Source organism: Zerene cesonia, chromosome 19, assembly GCF_012273895.1.
Source record: "Zerene cesonia ecotype Mississippi chromosome 19, Zerene_cesonia_1.1, whole genome shotgun sequence".
Classification (NCBI taxonomy): Eukaryota; Metazoa; Arthropoda; class Insecta; order Lepidoptera; family Pieridae; genus Zerene; species Zerene cesonia.
In genome coordinates this window covers 4,932,310-4,951,361 of record NC_052120.1, presented here as the reverse complement: position 1 = coordinate 4,951,361, position 19,052 = coordinate 4,932,310, and the positions used below count along the sequence as shown (strand labels likewise).

Genomic DNA, 19,052 nt, shown 5'->3' with positions numbered 1-19,052 from the left:
TGTTGACGTGCCGATTTTTCCCGTAAAAGGTAATGAAGCCAGAATATGTACCTAATGGTATTTTCATTGTATAAATCGCTGTACACAATATTATGCATATTAAGTATGTATAAATCATTTTATCGATTAAACTAAGTCGTTACTTATAGCTGGAAGAATGTGCAATTTTTCGCATGGATTTGGAAGTTGTTGAATGGATGCAATTTTTCTCTACAGGTTTTCGGCACGAAGCTTTACAATACCCCAATCAAAGCGGATTGACGGATGAATCTGTCAGTACAGATAAGGTGGCTATTTTAGGCAACCCCGTGATAATATCGAAAATTACACCGCCGGCAGAATTCAAAAGGTCAGAATTAACTTTTGGCCCAGGTACACCTACGAGTCCCACCTACACTCTGATATCATGAGCGGGCGTGAAACAACCAGGGCAGTAGCTAAACTCCGTGACAATAATTTCGTTTTGGTAGTACAATATGGGCTATAGATAATCTAGCCTAATATAAAGAGGAAGCTTTTGTATTTTTGTATGTTTGTAACGTTTTCACGCAAACACTGCTGGCCCAATTGCAAAAATTCTTTTAGTAACGGAAGCTGCAACTTCACTGAGTGACACATGTTATTTATATTTTTATAGTTAGTAAAACATAAATACAATAAGATTTACGCTTGATTCAATGACAAAATAAGTTATACAGTCGTTATAAATTGTTTATAAGTACATATTTAAATAACTTAAAGTTCCATTGTAACTCTAATGGCTCAATTATGAATGCACCTCATGTTAGGATAAGCTTTTTTATGAATTAAAATTTGCAGCAGATTTTCAGCCCTGATCCCTGACCTATTTATGAATACTATTATGTTTACTATTTTTATTTAAGGATTAATGTCTTCGCCGGAATTTATGCAAAACCGTTCAAACTTGCAGGAGTTTGTATATAAAATAACATTTTTAAGCGCAGCATGATCAGTGAGATTAAGCAGCACAATGCCTTGCAACTGTAGTTAAAAAATGCAACCTCGGGCTAAATTCGCTTCTTTGCATTGCTAACGAGAGATGAACTTTTCCTTTCGTGTAATTTTGTGTCGTAAGATAAGCTTGGTAACCTCGTTCTTACGATATTTTTTCGTTTCAAGATGTCCATTTATTTTATATAGATACCTACTCTCGCAGATATACGGAGAAATGTATGCTCCATTTATTCTCGAATAGAATTTTCCATAACTTATGCAAAGTAATTAATTAAGTACTGAAATAAATGTCTATATTATGCACAATGCAAATTATTTAAAAGAATTTTCAGTACCCACATAAAGTATTTTAGATTATAGGTAGCTAGAATTTAGATACAATTCAGTTAATTAAATCCATGTATATAAATAGCTATGAATTATAATGGGACAAAAGCATTGCGACTATAAAAATTAAAATAGTTTTCAAATATTAATAATTTCTATTGAATTTGAACTAGCGCAGAGAGATAAAACGTTTGATATTTTATTGAAACCCCAAAACCTAATATAATACTATAGCGTTATAGTCGATGTCGGTTTTATGTAATTTCGTTATTTGGGATTTCATGCTGATGAAATGCTTTTGAACAAACGGCGAATTTATTATTAGAATTCAAACAGGCACGAATCAGACTCTTCCATTTGTAAATAGTATAAACACTGTCTATTTATGGTTTGCTACTGAAACTGTTGAAGGGGACCTATGATCGATTCCTTTTTTTTTGAGTAGGTAAAAGCGAATCTACTTTTTTAATTTTATCTCATTAAGATAGGTATATCATAATCAGTATTGAAATATCTACATTTTTGCAATTTGCTAGAAACTGAATTGTATTTAAAAATGTTATCTTCAATGTGTTATTATATTTCATTAGGTTTAGTACCTAATTGATTAAAGTCTGTTTTGCTTCAGGGAACCTTCTGTAGACCAGACTCAATGTGTACAAGACTGTCCGACGAGCACAAGGTACAATCCGTTGTGTGGAAGCGATAACATAACATATTTTAATCGGGAAAAATTTGAATGTGCCGTCAAGTGTGGTATTGGTATGTATCCTTGATGAATATTATTTATATAAACCATATCATAAATCGATGAAGTTGTTCTTTACCATATGTTGTTCTTTATTATATGTTGATGTGTTTACCATAGCATACACTGGATGTGATGAAAAAGAAAAAGCTGAAACATTTTAACGCAATTCGTTTTTGAGAAAGTAGAACTTTAACAATTTTAATATACCCACTTGTTTGAAGATTTCACTGTAAGGCTTTGACCCCAATAAAAATTTCCAACTTTATTGATTGCAATTATATAAATGACAATAAGCATAATCATTAATTACGTATTATTTTTTACAGATGTCATGATTGTAAGAAAAGGTCCGTGTGATGCGTAATGACGTGTATCTATCGATATAATAACATTAGTAATATTAAAATAATACCAATTCTCATTAAATAAAACAATACACCTGTATATTTACTTGTTTTTATGTTCCGCTCTAGTTAATCTAGTTGAAAAAAAGTAATTTTGTATATTATTTATTCAATTATTTATTTAATTATTAAATTAGCATGCTTCGCATTCCTTGGACGGCACGTAGAACAAATAAGTCGATATTAAAGGAACTGGGCATTACCAAAAGACTGTCCTCCACCTGCTTGCGAAGAATCTTGGAATTCTTCGGTCACATTGCAAGAAAGAGGGGAGATAATCTTGAGAAAACCCTCATCACTGGCAAGTTAGAAGGAAAAAGGCCCCGAGGTCGCAGTCCAATGCGTTGGACGGACCAAGTCAAATCATCTGCATTAATCAACGTATCAGATGCAATCCACATAGCAGAAGATCGGGACAAATGGCGCGAAATAGTCAGGAAAACACGGCTCCACAATGATCACGACCCTCAGCAGTGAGGATTTCGACGTAAAGAAGAAGAATTTAATTATATAATGCATATTTATATGTAAAAGCAGCGGTGGCTCTGTGGTGAGAACCTCGGACTTCAAAATCGATAAGTCGGGGTTCGAGACCGGGCGAGCGTGCAGGAAACAAATTGATCTTTCAATTTATCTGCGCATGTGGATAACATCACCACTGCTTAAAACGGTGAAGGAAAACATCGTGAGGAAACCGGCATGTCCGAGAATCAAAAGTTCGACGACATGTGACATCTGCCAACCCGCACTTGGCCAGCGTGGTGGATTATGGCCTGAACCCTCATAGGAGGCCTGTGTCCCAGCAGTGGGAACATATAAGGGCTGATGATGATGATGATGATGATATTTATATGTAAAACCTAAATCCGTGATAATCCTCTTATTACAAGTCTTCTTGATATCTACAATCACTAAATCTTTTCTGTAATCCTAATATGAATGAAATTTCTAATCAAATCACCCTATAGGTACCTGTCTATAGATATTGAAAATTACGACGAGATAGTCCATTTCCGCATGAATATTATAATTAAATCTACTAAGAAGCTCACGATTCACAGCAAATGAATTAATTTTCCATTTCATCATTGAAAGTTTTAAATTAAAAATTTCAAAAGACCGTATCCAAATTACCTCCACTAGGCAATGTGCCCAGACTGGAGATGTTATCCTGCTTAAGAGTCAAGATATTTTTTTAATTCACACAACTTTAATTAATGTTTTTACGGCTGTTCCATTTAGTTTCGGTGTTAATGAAGAACTTAAACTTTAAATGTGTCGGTTTCGTGTTTTATTATTGCAAACTATCATGGCGTAGAATTTATTTCGATAAGGAGTTTATGTAATTAAATAAAAATAAAAGTGAGAGCAGTGGTAGGAAATAACATAATCTATCATTTTATTTGAACACCACTGTTCGAAACAGTGAAGAATAACATCGACAGGAAACCGGCATGTCGAAGAATTAAAAATTCGATGACATGTCACATCTGCCAACCCGTGTTTGGCCAGCTTGATGGATTATGGCCTGAACCCTCATAGGAGGCCAGTTTTTCAGCATTGGGCACATAATACATATGGACTAATGTTGATGATAATAGTGAAATAAAAATAAAAATAAATGTGTACAATTGGTCAGTTGAGTATGCTTGCTATTGCTGTACTTTCAAAAATCACCTACAAATGAAGTCCTTTATATCTCAAAGCTAGGAAAGAATGACATTAAATGTTTCTAAGTTCCAAGTTGTCACATTTACTAATAAAATTAACAGCGTCTCGTATCAGATTTGAAATTCTGTATTAACTCGTAAAGTATCCATAAGTGATCTAGGCATGATATTGGACAAAAACTTATCATTCATTGATCATATTAATTGCGATATTAAAAAAGCTAATGAAAATCTAAGTATAATATTGCAAATATGTATGGTCTCCATTTTTTTTTAAACTTACACTGACAAGCTCTAATCGGTACAAAAACGATGTTGCGTCCTTTATGCAATCACGAACACCTCAGGAGATCCTTACCCACCTATGAAAATCGACTTAAATATTTTAATTTAGATTTTCATGAAATATGTCCCACGATCATTAAAATAACATGTATGTAATGCATTATCAATAATCATTTTCAAACCGATATACTCTGTAGATATTCTTTATATTGCAACGCTCGTATAGCTAGGAACACAAAGCCCTTTTATATACCTGTCACTTGCATTTGTACGTCATGTAATGACCCCGATCTATAGATTGTGTTGATTATACAACGAAATAGTTAATAAAGATGACGCTATCGACATATTTTCAAACGGTCTTGGCAGTTTTCGTCGATTAATTCTTAGTGAAAAATCACAGTGATTACTTTTAATTTAGTTTGTAAACAGTCTTTTATTATTATTATGTTTTGCACTAGAATATTATCCATACAGCAGATTTAAACATGTAATCATAACTTATTCTTGTCATATATTACATTAATTTCTGCTACTATTATACTCGTAGCATATAAGTTGCACAGAAACCAATAAAATAAAATAAAAATGAATAATACGTAGATTCCGTGAACTGGATGGTACTTGTGAATAAAACGCTTACGAATTCCAACCTTTATTGGCATCGACGTTTGAATCCGTAATAAAAATAACACAAGCCTAGTCTCGATAACGTACGCACGTTTACAAGCGATTGTCGAATCAGTAAATTGAAAGTGTCGTTACCCTTATCTCGCGCCTACATGTGACTCGTTTCGGACGTGCAAAATTACATAGCTCTCGCTTCCGTTACGATAACGAGATAACTTTGTCAATGATTGTGCTATAAGCTATCCCAAAACTTGTTATGGATAATGGGGAATAGGGAGATGTCGCATTTTTAGAAGCAACATTCCTCCCGTCTACTATGTACGTGACGCTTCTATCGAGAACACACCTTTGGATCTAACGTACTCATTAGCACTACAATATAACTGACAACTGCTGTGACGATGAAGCCTACGCCTTGAGAGCTGACTTATTAAAAAAAACTACAGCTGTAAGCGCCAAACTAAACGCAAGGTCTCACTTAAAAGATGCTTGGTAAATCTAAAATCTAGTTTTGTAACCCTAATATAAATTATCAGCTACGAAGAAATAAAATAAATAATATATCTAGAACCTATAAGTGCAATAACTCAGGGTAAAGTGCTATATTTCACTTTTATGGGCGCAAAATGTAATGGATAATGTTCTTAAATATCGATTATTTCTTTGCAGACTTTTATCGTAAAATTCAATTAAAGTTTTAATCTTTCGGGAGTAAACTTTGGTGTAGATTTTACGTGAAAGAGATCTGCAACGTGATTGTTAAAAAGTGTTCAATAAATGCTCTTCATCGCCTTTGATTATGAAAAAGGTGAAGAGAGGTGCTAAGGGGCAACGAGGTGGAGTGCCAAACGAAAAGGGGATGCCGAGGAAATTGTGTAAAAGCACCCTTGAGTGAATCTCGACGTCTGAGTGCGTTTATATTATCTTGGCGCGAATATGCTGACTGGTTCTATTTATTAGATTGTACGTTGTAACATAACAATCCACCCGCTTCCCCGAAATTCTTGAAAAATCTATTTATGATCACGACGACGTTTCAATATTTGATTGCGAGAGGAATAAATTAATATTGAAGAGAGTAATTTCAAATATCTGTAAAATATATTGTCACATAGATCTACAAATTAATGAATACTTGCAAAGCATAATAAATAAAGAATTATAATAAGATGTATAGTTACGGATAGTTTTTAAGTCACATAACAGTCGTGCAAGCAACAGCGGTAGTTAAATTTAATGTCTTGAAACGCAAATTATAACTTTAATAAGAGTCCTAAAACTTCATGAATTTAATATCCAAGTTTGCGACTTTTCTTAAGAAATGTGAGGTTTCCGTTGTTAAAAATTCAAAACAACACGTTCTTACATAAGTGGTATTGTAGCAAAGTGATCGAATAGCTCTACGAAGTCTAGCGGTTGTGAACAAGGAAGAAACAAGAACGGTTTCCATAATTATATTATGATGATAAATTATATAGTAAGACGTATTACCATAAGAAAACGTAAAATATTATTTTCATAACACCTCATGCTAAGAAGTCTTTTCAGATTTTTTTACGAATATACGGTTTTTTATGCGCCTTGATTGACGAATTAGAGCTAGATAAATAAAGAAATAATTAATATAACTTTTAACTACGACTAAAATTATATATAAACAACCTTAAACGAGTTCAAAGTAGACATACTATGCTGTGACAGTTTTCATACAAACTCATAAATATTTAAAATTATTCTATCAGGTCTCCTTTTCATTGTAATTCATGTCTAAGAAAAATGTTGCTTATAACAAAAATCAAACAATCTAAGAAGAGAAGAGAGTATAAAAAGGATTGTCCAAATTAAATAGCTCGAAAGTTTGCTGACTGAAGTCTCAGTAAACACAATTAAGACGGATTCCCGCATGTGGAAGGTTTGGGCATGTCTTAAGGTATAATTTTCTGTAGTAAATCCCGATTTTGCTTTTCAATATTCAGTAAACCTTAAAAGGAATTATAATGAAACTAGGGCACTTTAAGATGGATATGCAAAGGAATTTTATAAATAAATAAGGGAACACAAGCTGAGATGAAAAGCAATGGTGGCTCAGTGGTGAGAACCTCGGACTTGAGACCAGGCGAGCGTGCAGGAAATAAATTGATTTTTCAATTTATCTACGCATGTAGATAACATCAACACTGCTTAAAACGGTGAAAGAAAACATAGTGAGGAAACCGGCATGTCCGAGAATCAAAAGCTCGATGACATGTGACATCTGCCAACCCGCACGTGACCAGTACATGGTAATTAATATTATCCACTATTATGTTACTTAGTATCGTATTATTATAATGGGTAAACAATAACTGGGGTACAATTTTAAAAATTATGGATATTTTACCTATTTTACCTTTTTTAAGTTTATTGATGTTTTTATTGTTAGTCCATAGTATATGGTATTAGCTGTTACCGTAATTAAAATAAAAAACCTTGATGAAAATGATATTTAAAAAAAAAACTTCCGGTTGATTCGAATCGAACCAAAATTTAATTAATATAAGATATGGGTTAATTATGACCAAAAGCATAATAATGCTTTCGTTCAAGGTTGCGTATAAGTCATAAGAATCTTATCCGGAGTTTCATGTAATGATGAAAATAATAGCAAGGAAATCAATGATATGAATTTAACTATTCTGTTACCTGTAGCCATTGTTAGTATTCTGAACATTATGATATATCAAACTGTCGTTATATCAAATGCTTCCATTAGGCTGTTAAATACAACTTAAACTAATTTCGCTCGTGTACAAAAGACGTAACTTCGGTTTTGTTGTAAAGTTACTCGAAGAGATTAGAGGTATATCATTTGTAGAGTCGGGAACTCAACGTATGCTTTGATATTTACGAGGGACTTCTTATATAGTTTAGGCATTGAATAAGGGAAGTTTTACGGAATATCATTTGAATAAGGTACGTTGGAATTATGTATTGCATGGAGTCACTATTCCAAAGAAAACCTCAAGTAGTAATCTTAGCGGTATTTATGATATAAATATAGCAATAATTTTGACTGAATAATTAATTAAGACGGCCACGCTCGCGCTTAAGAGTTTGATACGATGGGATAAGTAATATAATGAATAAATTGAATATAAAATACTGGTAACTTTGTCAATTGTTCACATTAAAATACAAAAACAACCGACAATCACTTATGTTAAATGAATATAAAAATCCTTTTTTACAATGCCTCGATTTAATTCACAAATTGATTATAATTTGGTTCAATGTTGCACTTTGATTTTTATTAATAAAAGAATCAGGAATTTATAATTCTATTTCATACCACAATAAAATTAGAGTAGATATATGGTATATTTCATCAACGGTTTAACGAGTAAATATTATTGAGGGTCTCGGTAAAGACGAATATGAAATAATGTTAGATCCAATTATAGTAAGGAACTCTGAAAGGGGATGCGATGAAAGAAAAATAAAGATCTTGAAAACGTAATTGGAGCTGTATAATTCCAATAATTGAATGAGACATGATGTAACAAAGTTCGTTATAATTAATCTATATAAAATATTAAGAGGATAACTTGAATTTGTGTTTGCTTCAATAAACATTTTTTTATCGATTGGAATTTTATTTTGCTTGGTAGCTTATTGCAAAAAACAATTATTATATTCTTCTAATACTCATTTATGAAGTCATAATTACCATGTAGATCGACCTTCACACGTTTGATAACCAGATAAAAGCAATATGCATTTACAGCAATGCAATGCTTGCCTAGTCGAACCCACCAAGACAAAAGTTCTTAAATATATTAGATGGGTGAATGTGATCTCCCATGGTCTCATAGACTATAATTTGTCACAGGAATGTGTGGCCCTGCTACAGTTAGCAGTGCCGTAAATATTCAAAAATGCAGATATATTTCTTTCCTCCTATGTAGAATTTAAATCAAATACAAAACACAATTATGTTTTTAAATAATATGATGATATGTATACAAAATAATATTTTTTTCTAAAATTACTTAGCGGGAAATTGAGTGAATGAGTGTAAGGCAACGTTAGTACCAAACTAATTACAATAAGAACGCGAATCACAATCATCGCTTATAAATTCTTGTTTCTTATTATAACAATGTAGCAATAAACTAAAAATTCCTTCAACAGCAGTTCATATAAATCGTAGTATGGCCGTAATGCCATTGTTACACTTTTGAAGAGAACTCATAACAGTAGATCCCGATTTTATTGCGCTTTTGCACTGTGCAATATGCTACTGTAAAATTGCTAAGGTTCTATCTTCAATGGACTGTATCATCATTGTTGTCAGAGTTTTATGGTTTCGTGGTTCGTATTAAAGGTGGTTTAAATTAGTATTGTGCATGTACTAAGCATGTCAATAGCTGTAATTCATTGTGGTAAAATTCGATTTCTCTATACCTTCTACTTCGACAATGCTGTCAGCGACAAAGCAAACAGCGACTTTAAAACAGTAGCGAGTGTTGAGTACAAGCACACTAATGATATTTTTTTTGTTCATTAAAATATTATTGTAATAATATATAATTACATACTATATTGTATTGGCGCCAGGAAGTATATAGTTCGTTGACCAGTTGCCTTGTTAATGTAATTATCGTATTGGTTATGGTATATTGAGAGTAGTGGTGGCTCAGTGGTTAAGCGCGTGGACCTCAATAGAAAGATTCGATACCAACCTAGTAATGATACAAACCTTTGGTAAGAAGCAAATATTAAATTTTTCAATTTATCTGCACATTATCCACGTCACTACTGCTCCAAACTGTAAAGGAAAACATTGTGAGGAAACGGATACGTACAAGAATGAAAAGTTCGACGACATGTGACATCTGCCAGCCGGCACTTGGCCGTATACGTATCACAATAATACAAACAATGCGATGTTAGTCCAATATACCTTAAATCACATAAATCAAACATAGCACCGAAACTTCCATACACGTATAATATGTGTGTAATGTGTATAGTTGATGAAATAGCGTATGTTTAATCATGACTTAATCCATATGCGTGGTTGAGTTTTGCCAATTTAGAATAGGCGTTCGTTAGGCCTATGTAACGGGTCATGCGTCAACATATTGGTTAGTTGCGGTAAGATCCACATTCTCAAATTGGAACTTAAAGCTAATATGCCATGATTCGTAATTTAATATACCTTTTAAATGATCCATATAGTCGTTCAACAAAGAAGTTTAGACAAGTCATGCTGAGAGCAAGGGACGACACGCAGGAAGAACGAGCCCGAGCTACGTTACCCATATTGTTAGCAACACGGGACACTATTTAAGGGCTGTTGCATTGGCTGTTTTAATGTTTGATGTTTATTAAAAGTGATAGTGATTTACATTTTAAAAACCGTACACATTACATAATATGCTGTGAGAGATGCAAATCATCATCTCGTGCTAACAAGTATCTGCATTTACATAATTTCTATATGTTTGAGTATTATTAAGATGATGTGACAACTGTCTAGACAATTTCGGCTTTTACGACGAGATCAAAGGCTATCGCTTGAAATACTTTGCTAATATTATTCCGTCTTCAGAAAACCATGTCACTTACGATGGCACAACAATGAGCTTAAAAATAATAATGCTATCTTCGGAATATTCTTATTTTGTGTAAAATTGAAGAATATAGACCGATAGGAAATCAAAAACAGGTGCTGAATAATCTTTTTATATTTGACTGTACCGCGCTGAAACGGTCTCTCGTAAAAACTTACCACTTCATCTAGTGGGTTATATGAAATCGCGTTTCGTTCGGTTGAAACCGTCGGCGATCGGCCCCCGTCGCCTCAATTGGGCGGGCTCTCGTTCAGTCGACGTTTGCATCGTAGATCTCCTGACGCGCTTTTCGAAATTTCCCAGTACGTTACAATACGTTACATAGTTAAATACCAATATTAACGGAAACAATTATTTGAAATAAGTGCTGTAAAATTAATTTATTTTTATTGTTATATTGTGAGGTGGTTATTTTGTGTGGAATTTATATTTTTGTGAAGGAAATCATTGACTTGAATACGACAGGAATGATGTCGGAGTGGTTTGTTACGAGTATAAAATTTAGCAAGGTAGGAAGAGGCACTATGTTTTTAAATTTAAAATACCTTCTATTTTATATTATATGAAAGCTTTTTAATAAAGTAGGTATGCCCTGTTTGAGTATGTTAAATTATTCGCAAACTCACATTTGCATACTTACTCGTACATTTAAATATTTTATAGTAAGCTTTAAAGTTTTCTTTCCTTTTAAATTTTTCAGATGTCGCTTCTTATAATATGAACTTATTGCTTTATGTAATTTTGTGTTTGTATTTTTTTTAATTGATATAGAGATACGTAATGTGTATATCTATCGTAATATGTATATAGTATGGAAAATGTGGAATTCTTTCTTAAGTTAAATTATATTATAATGTTTTTAAATTATGATCTAAATTATAGTAGAGTAGGCACAGTATTGTGTTGCTTGATTTAGCATTATAATGAAACTAGTTTCGTCGATTTGTGTTAACGAGTGTGTTAACGACTACCCTCACAAGCGAAAATTATCATGGAAGGTGAACAAAGCTCGCAGTTTCAGTTTTTGGAAAAGATTTTTTTTTATATTGAAGTCAAAATAGAATTTACGAATTTAGTAATTGGTTTAGCGTTAAATAGGTACATGTTATTTGTGCAATATAAAATAGAACATTCTGTATGATTGCATGTATGCGATAATATTATCTAGGTTATTGTGTGTAAACATGCGATGTACTTACATGGATTTTGTGTTCAGGAATGTGTAAGATAATATTTTCTTGTGTTTGATTTTACGCGAGTATTATACATTTAGAAATTAAAAAATTTTTTAGCCTCCCCGTCAGCATGTCTCTCCGTGACCACGCTCGCTGTAAAGTGTTCGAAACGTCGGGTTAGTAATATAATGAATTAATCGCGTTTAAAATCCGTTAAAAAGTTTTTAATTTCTAAATGTGTAAGATATTTAACTAATGAGAGTCACATTGTTAAAAATTATTCGATATCGGCTTCACACTATTTTCATATCACATAAGAATGATAATTATTTACTATTTATTTTAATATGATACAGAATTTAGCATTAGTCTCTCCGACCTTTGGATACTTAACAAATTTTTCTGCTTTTCTTCCTTTTGTTATCTATTCCGTGTATCTAAACTCAATCACAGTTTCATTTGCTTTTGACGTATTTTTTTTACAGTTTGATATGTTTTATTGTTTTTGAGAAAATTTATGGCTATTATATCTTTATTAGTCAAATATTATCTCTAGCAGTTATATAATGTACCTAAATGTTCGAATGGTATTTTTGTAAGGACGAGAGGGTTGGGGAGACACGAAGATAGGAGTATTCTAGACCGCCAAAGCAGTTGGAAATCTTTCATCCAATTTACCAATTACGTCTAGTAAACGCATTTAATTCCTTTTCTCTGAAAGCCGTTTGATTTTAGGTAATTGAATCAGATTGTGGTTTAAAGAAATCTATTATTGACGACGCTTTTAAATCTATTGTGTGCTGTAAAGAGTTCTATTTTGTTACCAAATAAAACATATTTATTATTATACATATTTAATTGTATTAATATGTATTGTTTTAAATCAGATACAAAGGCTCTCAATTTATTAGAACAAAAACGTGATATAGACAAAAAAGCTGCTAAAGTGGGCTCGTTTTCGTTAAATGAAATTGCTTTGTCGATAATATGTCCCGGCTTGATTAATGTCTTACAAAAAGTTCAATTAACAAGATTTCTATTGTATTAGCTAAATCGTTACATCGTATTGCGTCTTGAATTGTGGAGGCAATTACAGGGACTGAGCAAATAAGAGAAAATCCCTATCTCACAAATGAAACTAAATAAATTTACGTAACGCAATTGAGGGACTGATGTCTTTTCGCAAACATTATGTTGTACGAGTCTATAGTATCTGAAAAGTCTTTTAATAGTGGATATATAATTTGACATGCTTTTGTAGGTTTTCAAAAGATGATTAATAATAGATAATTAAAACCTATTGTTTACTTCAATTCAATCTTGATTTCTACTTTTATTATATTATGAAAGTTTTTATGTTTAGATGTTTATGCGTACATAATATTTATCATAACTGTATAATATAGCAATTACATGTCGATTTACAGATATTTTACAATATTACCTATTCTTTATTTTGTTTGAAAACGGGTGAAGGCGGGTGGAGTTTCTTTTAAAATAAGGTAAAAACAGTAATTTTCAATTTAATCAAATGCCGTATTTAGACAAGATCGCGTGTTGCGTGGTAAAGTTCAAAGATTTTGCCCTAGTTGCACTTCGAAACATTATACTTCATTGTGGTTTAATTCAAATCATCTATTGTGAGATTATAAACACATACGTGACTTGTTTTGCACTCTATGGTTACGAAGTAGTAATGAATACCAAAATTCTGTATGTTGATATATTTTTTGTGTTTGATTTTACGCGAGTATTATACATTTAGATATTTAAGACTATTTAACGGATTTTGAACGTGATTTATTAATTATATTATTTAACCCGACGTTTCGAACACTTTACAACGAGCGTGGTCACGTGGAGACTAAGATGTATATGCATTCACATTAATAGAATATAAGCTTAATGTGCTTAATTTTTCTGAAACGACATAAAACTTTAAGACAATTATTATTTTTAAAACTGATAAAATCACATTTACCAGCATAGATTTACAAGGTAACAGGTTTATTAGAATGCTGCTCTTACCGGCAGAAGCCAGTGTACAATAATGACCACCTCTCAATAACATTTAAGCTTCAATATTGAAACGCCAGTCAAATGATCAACTAACTTGGGACTGATTTAATTTTAGCTGACAATTGAATTTGATTGGTAATCCGAGACGCAGGAGCTCCTTAACGTTGATTTTGGGATTTAATAAGCATAGCTTTAATTTTTAATATACGGGGAATTTTTAGACATTGCTTTGATCGGTAGAGTAATTAAATTATTATTGTATTTATTATTTTAGAATTGTAATATTTTGTAATCAGCTCACTTTTGACATCACTGGGAACGCACGCCTCTTGTAAAATAATCCAACACTCTGGACAAATAGGCATTGACAGATATCGCATGCCGTCGAACTTTTTGGTTTTTGTAATATACCCACTCGCAATGTTGTTCTCGATCGGATGGAGCAATGGAGATTTTATTTTCACACACGCTCATCTATTTTCAAAGCATTGAAATTTCGATTGATACATCTGAAGCGTATATATATTCATTTATATTATTTTTATAACGATTAAAGCTTTGAGCTTTTTGTGTAGTGAAATTAATTATTACTTACTAGCGGTCCACCCCGACATCACCCGTGTAACATAATAGCAGTGTCACAATAATAGTACTCAGGGATCACGCTTTTATTCAACGGTGCAAGCATTTTTGAAGCAGCAGCTTTAGCTCTTGTTGCTCCTCAGGTATGTTATAAATTGGAAATCATCAAGTTAAGGCGTTGCCATATTCTTGCAATCAAAATGGTGGTGCTTATCGTAAATATACTTTGACTTTTAGCCTTACCGCAGGGCTTGTAGAATTAGGAGTGACTGCTCAAATTAACATGAAATTTATCTAAAAATTGATTGAAGATATTTAATTGACCTCAGATATTTGGATTACAAATATTGGAGCGTCTTTAAATTTTCGTTTCAGCATTCAAGAGTTTAAGCTTTATCTATACTATTATTGTAAAGCTGAAGAGTTTGTTTGTTTGTTTGAATGTACTAATCTAAGAAACTACTGCTCCGATTTGAAAAATCTTTTCAGTGTTAGATAGCCCATTTATTGAGGAAGCTTTTAGGCTACGTATATACCACCGGCGAAGCCGGGGCGGACCGCTAGTTTCTCATAGATCGGATAGCAGGTAGTAAAACTTAGCAAAGAAAGGATTGTGTTACTAATTGAGAATGGCTTTAGCACAATTAAGTTATAATGAGATACTTGAATGTTTTACTTTCATCAAGTGAAGCTCTTAGTTGGATTAAACTCAAAGCACTTGCATTTCTTATTTCCTAATTACTCGATGAATGAAGACTGATCTTTTTTTCAAATAATAAGATACCAGATTCCTTCACAAGACTACAAAATCCTTTTTGTTAATTCCCGTGTCTCGTTGGGCAGATGCATTTTACACCTGTTTCACGAAATCTCTGACCGTCTCCTTGGTACAGTGATTAACACGTGAGCATAGAACCTAGCGTAGACATTCCCGGTGGGGACGCACAAAAAAAGAAATGTCTCGGTCTGGCAGGACACAGAAGGCTGAGCACCTACTTGTCTGTAAAGAAAATCGATCAGTGAAACAGATGTACATCATCTGCCCCATACCCCACTAGGGGACACGGGACTTCACTTTCACAAAATCTAATTTATTAACGGATATGAAGGTTATTTCTTTATTGTTTCATAAGTCTTCACCGAGAATCGAACCCAGGACTCCTCGAGCCCGAAGTACTTTTGACAGCATGATAATTTAAAGTGATAATTTAGAAATCGGTGCCTTCTGTATAAAAATTTTATAGCATTATAGAGAGCATCACTTTAAACGTATGAAGCGAAACTTTTATGTGATAGATAGAACCATTGAGCTTGTTTAATTGTTCCCGTGGCGAATGATTATCCGAACGATTTATACGTCGAATTTCAACTGCTATTTAATTAAGTTTCCAATAATATTGTTAGTCCACTCGACGCACTCATATGCGTGGAATTGCGATAATTATATATTATTTACTTATATTATATAGGTTGCTAACTCGAGTTTGTGTCATTATAACATTGAATTCGAGTGTGTATAATGGTGATTGAATATTGAATATTTAAAAATACTATGACGAATTGAGAAATCTTAGTTTATGTAAAAACAAATGATATTGTTTTAATACGTTATTTTAGTGAAAACTTCTTAATTCGCATTAAGTGTTTTCGGTAGGAGTAAAATCTTATGGTTTGGCAGTACACGCAAAACCATTGAAATTTCGAATTATTTTAAATGTATATTTGAATCTGAAAGTTTTACCAATATGAGCAATTATAAAGATGTGAAAATATTCATTTAGTATAAAATTGTAATAAGTTATTCTCTCAATAGAGACCCATCAAATAAATGTTGAAGATAGAATTTTCGAGATTTAATGTACATATTTAGTGAAATGAATAGAAAAAGAAAGAAAGCGATAAAATTATAATGTCTTTTCGGTAACAATATTATGAAGAAATATTAAGCGAAGAGAAAAAACAATATCTTCAAAGAAGTTTTAATCTAAGTTTTTCCACACTCCACTTAGAGAGGCTCACCGCTCACCCTCGCTGGATGTAATGTCTTTAATATAAAAATAATCCCACAAAACGAGGAAAATTTCATGTTTCTTTATTTCTTTCACGGACGTAAACTGGTTTATCGCAAACAATCTCGTTTTTACTTTGGCCAGGTATGACTGCCCTTTAGCTGCTGTAGATACACAACTCACAAGATTGTTTCTTAATGGTGCTCGTGCGTAGACTGGATTCAACATAAATACTATATAAGCTTTTTGTTGTAGATTAACCGTTGTCTGCGACGTCTTCAGCTATTAGTTTAGCTTTTAATCCTCTTTTGTGTTACAGAGTTGCCTATGACTTCAAACATTTCAAGTTTAAAAGTGTTAATACTATATATTTCAAGTTACTTTTATTGTTATTGTGTGGGTGACGATAATTTAGGGACTTATTTATATTTAGGGAATAATTATGAATGGTTTACGAATAAATTCGCTTTAAAATAACGCATTCTGTCGACTCTCGATGTACGATTTTTCTTGTTTTTAGTTAGGAAATACCGGTTACGAAATAGTTTCAAATGACAAATGACATATGCATGTACATGCAAAATATTAGAATTTTTAATAAATTGAGTTCAAACAACATAATTCGTATAATGTATTTTTATTTACTTTGGGGACGAAACTTTAAAAAATCGCGAAGCATTATAAAACAAGCAAAGTTAACTCTAAACTACTGCTTAATGCGATTTATTTGAATGCTTGATGATTCGATGTACATCGAGAAATCACTTATACATTATGTTGAACATTTTAGAGGCACCAGTCGATCACCGTTTACGTAAATCAATTTCAAATTACACGAAGTAGTGATTCTACTTGACCGCGATTTCCTTCAAAGGGAGGATGTTATCTAAAACACATGAGTATACTTGCTTAGAAGAACCCTAATGGTTTTTGTGGATGGACGAGTACACATTGGATACTATAAATTCTTCTTGGCCATGGAATTATAAAAAAAATAGATTAGTTTGATGATTTTACAGGTAAAGTCAAGCGAGCGGAATAAAATTGTATTTAAATTTATCTTTTCTCCTCCTAATGGCTTTTGTAATACTTCCATAATTCACTTTTTTCTTCCTAAGGTGTACTCAAACAAACCAAATAATGTTACATTCTTGTTTTCGATTATAAAAGCAAGAAGGTTATATAATGTTTGTGGTAAAAGTAAGCTTTATAGCTTTTAATGTTCACATTATCATCAGCTAACGACAAAGTTTTTACGGTATTATTCTATTACAATGTATTGACCGATAATAAAATGACGTGTTTGATATTTCAGCTTATACTTTTAATTAAAAGCATTATCTAGTGAACACGGTCAAATAATAAATAAAAAAAAAAGTATTGAAAGAGAAAAACGACTTTGAATAACAAATGTTTTAGCAATGTTATGCAGAAATGGAGCACTGTAAAATGTATGACATATCTCCGGCTACGCTGCGAGCTTAAAAAAATGTGCAATTTAATCACAACAGCTGTTTTAATAGGCCCCAGGAGGTGTTAGACTTACTTTGTATGAAGCGTTTACGTAACATAGTACGCAAATGTCACGCGTAGAGCTACAGCGTCCGGTAATCCTTTTAGTGGGCAACGAACTAGCCAAGTACAGATAGATAACAAGCCATTGCACTCTAGGCTATTTAGAATAGAAAAAGTATTCGATCGATGGACTGCATCTATGCCTTTCATCCAGCCTTTCTGTAAGCAATTTTGTGTTGAATGTTTACGCTTTCCGGCCTTGTTGTTGTCGGGTATGATGTCAGTATTGTCTTATCAGAAAATCTTTTCATATCAAATGGTTAAATTTTTATATAGGAGAATTTAAGTAACTTAACGGAGAAATTTCTAATATAAGGATATTGTTAAAAACATCCTTACATTATCTTTTTTATGTTTAACAAAGGGGGTTTAAAACTTTATCTTACACCTATTTTCTTTTTGTTCCTTCTTCTTCAATTTAATTTCTTCTTTAATTTATACTAACTCCCTATATATTACGCAATATGACCTTATTCTTGATGATTCAAAGTTGACTGTGAATGTAATGCACATATCTAATTCTACGTCGTGAATTATTTATAGTATCGGACAAATTTATCCTTGTGTTTCCATCGTTTTAGTAAAGAAACGGTGAATCTGGAATTATTTTCTATTTTAACACGCTTTTATTAGCTTCACTTGTATGTTTGTATGTATGTAACTCACACCCGTTTTTCTCCCACTTCCCGCGAACCGATTTCATTCAAACTTTGTACACTTATTAAGAACTGGTGCCAATAGAGTAATATAGTAAGTTTATCCCATTATCCTGATCAGGAGCGCCAGGATTTAACAATTTCCTTACGTATCCTCTACGTAAGGGCTAACAGCTTATGACTGTTATAACATTCTGTTACTGTGAGTTCGTTCGTTAGCCGAGCGGGCTAAGGCGCCAGTCTTAGTTGACGTACAACGACAAACTCCGTGGACGTAGGTTCAAATCTCGTCTGTGACGGAAAAAAAAAAAAAATTTTTTTTCTATTTTATGTTTCTTACATAAACCGGATGTTATTTTTTCTAGTAAAATTCCGGGCA

The 19,052-nt window shown here is 32.6% G+C and overlaps 2 protein-coding genes across 2 annotated transcripts in view; both read left to right on the top strand.

The window, feature by feature from the left end:
- LOC119834408 (putative uncharacterized protein DDB_G0282499) overlaps positions 1-2,493 on the top strand; it is a 10,044-nt gene extending 7,551 nt beyond the window's left edge. Inside the window, exons 9-11 of the mRNA XM_038358763.1 lie at positions 217-349; positions 1,931-2,064; positions 2,380-2,493. Of these exons, the coding sequence (XP_038214691.1) occupies positions 217-349; positions 1,931-2,064; positions 2,380-2,417 (305 nt within the window). The 3' untranslated portion in view covers positions 2,418-2,493. The remainder of the gene's footprint in view (positions 1-216; positions 350-1,930; positions 2,065-2,379) is intronic.
- An 8,430-nt stretch (positions 2,494-10,923) lies between these two features.
- The window catches only part of LOC119834562, a 29,969-nt gene continuing 21,840 nt past the window's right edge, over positions 10,924-19,052 (top strand). The window contains exon 1 of the mRNA XM_038358958.1: positions 10,924-11,166. The gene's annotated coding sequence lies outside the window, so the exon portion shown is untranslated. The remainder of the gene's footprint in view (positions 11,167-19,052) is intronic.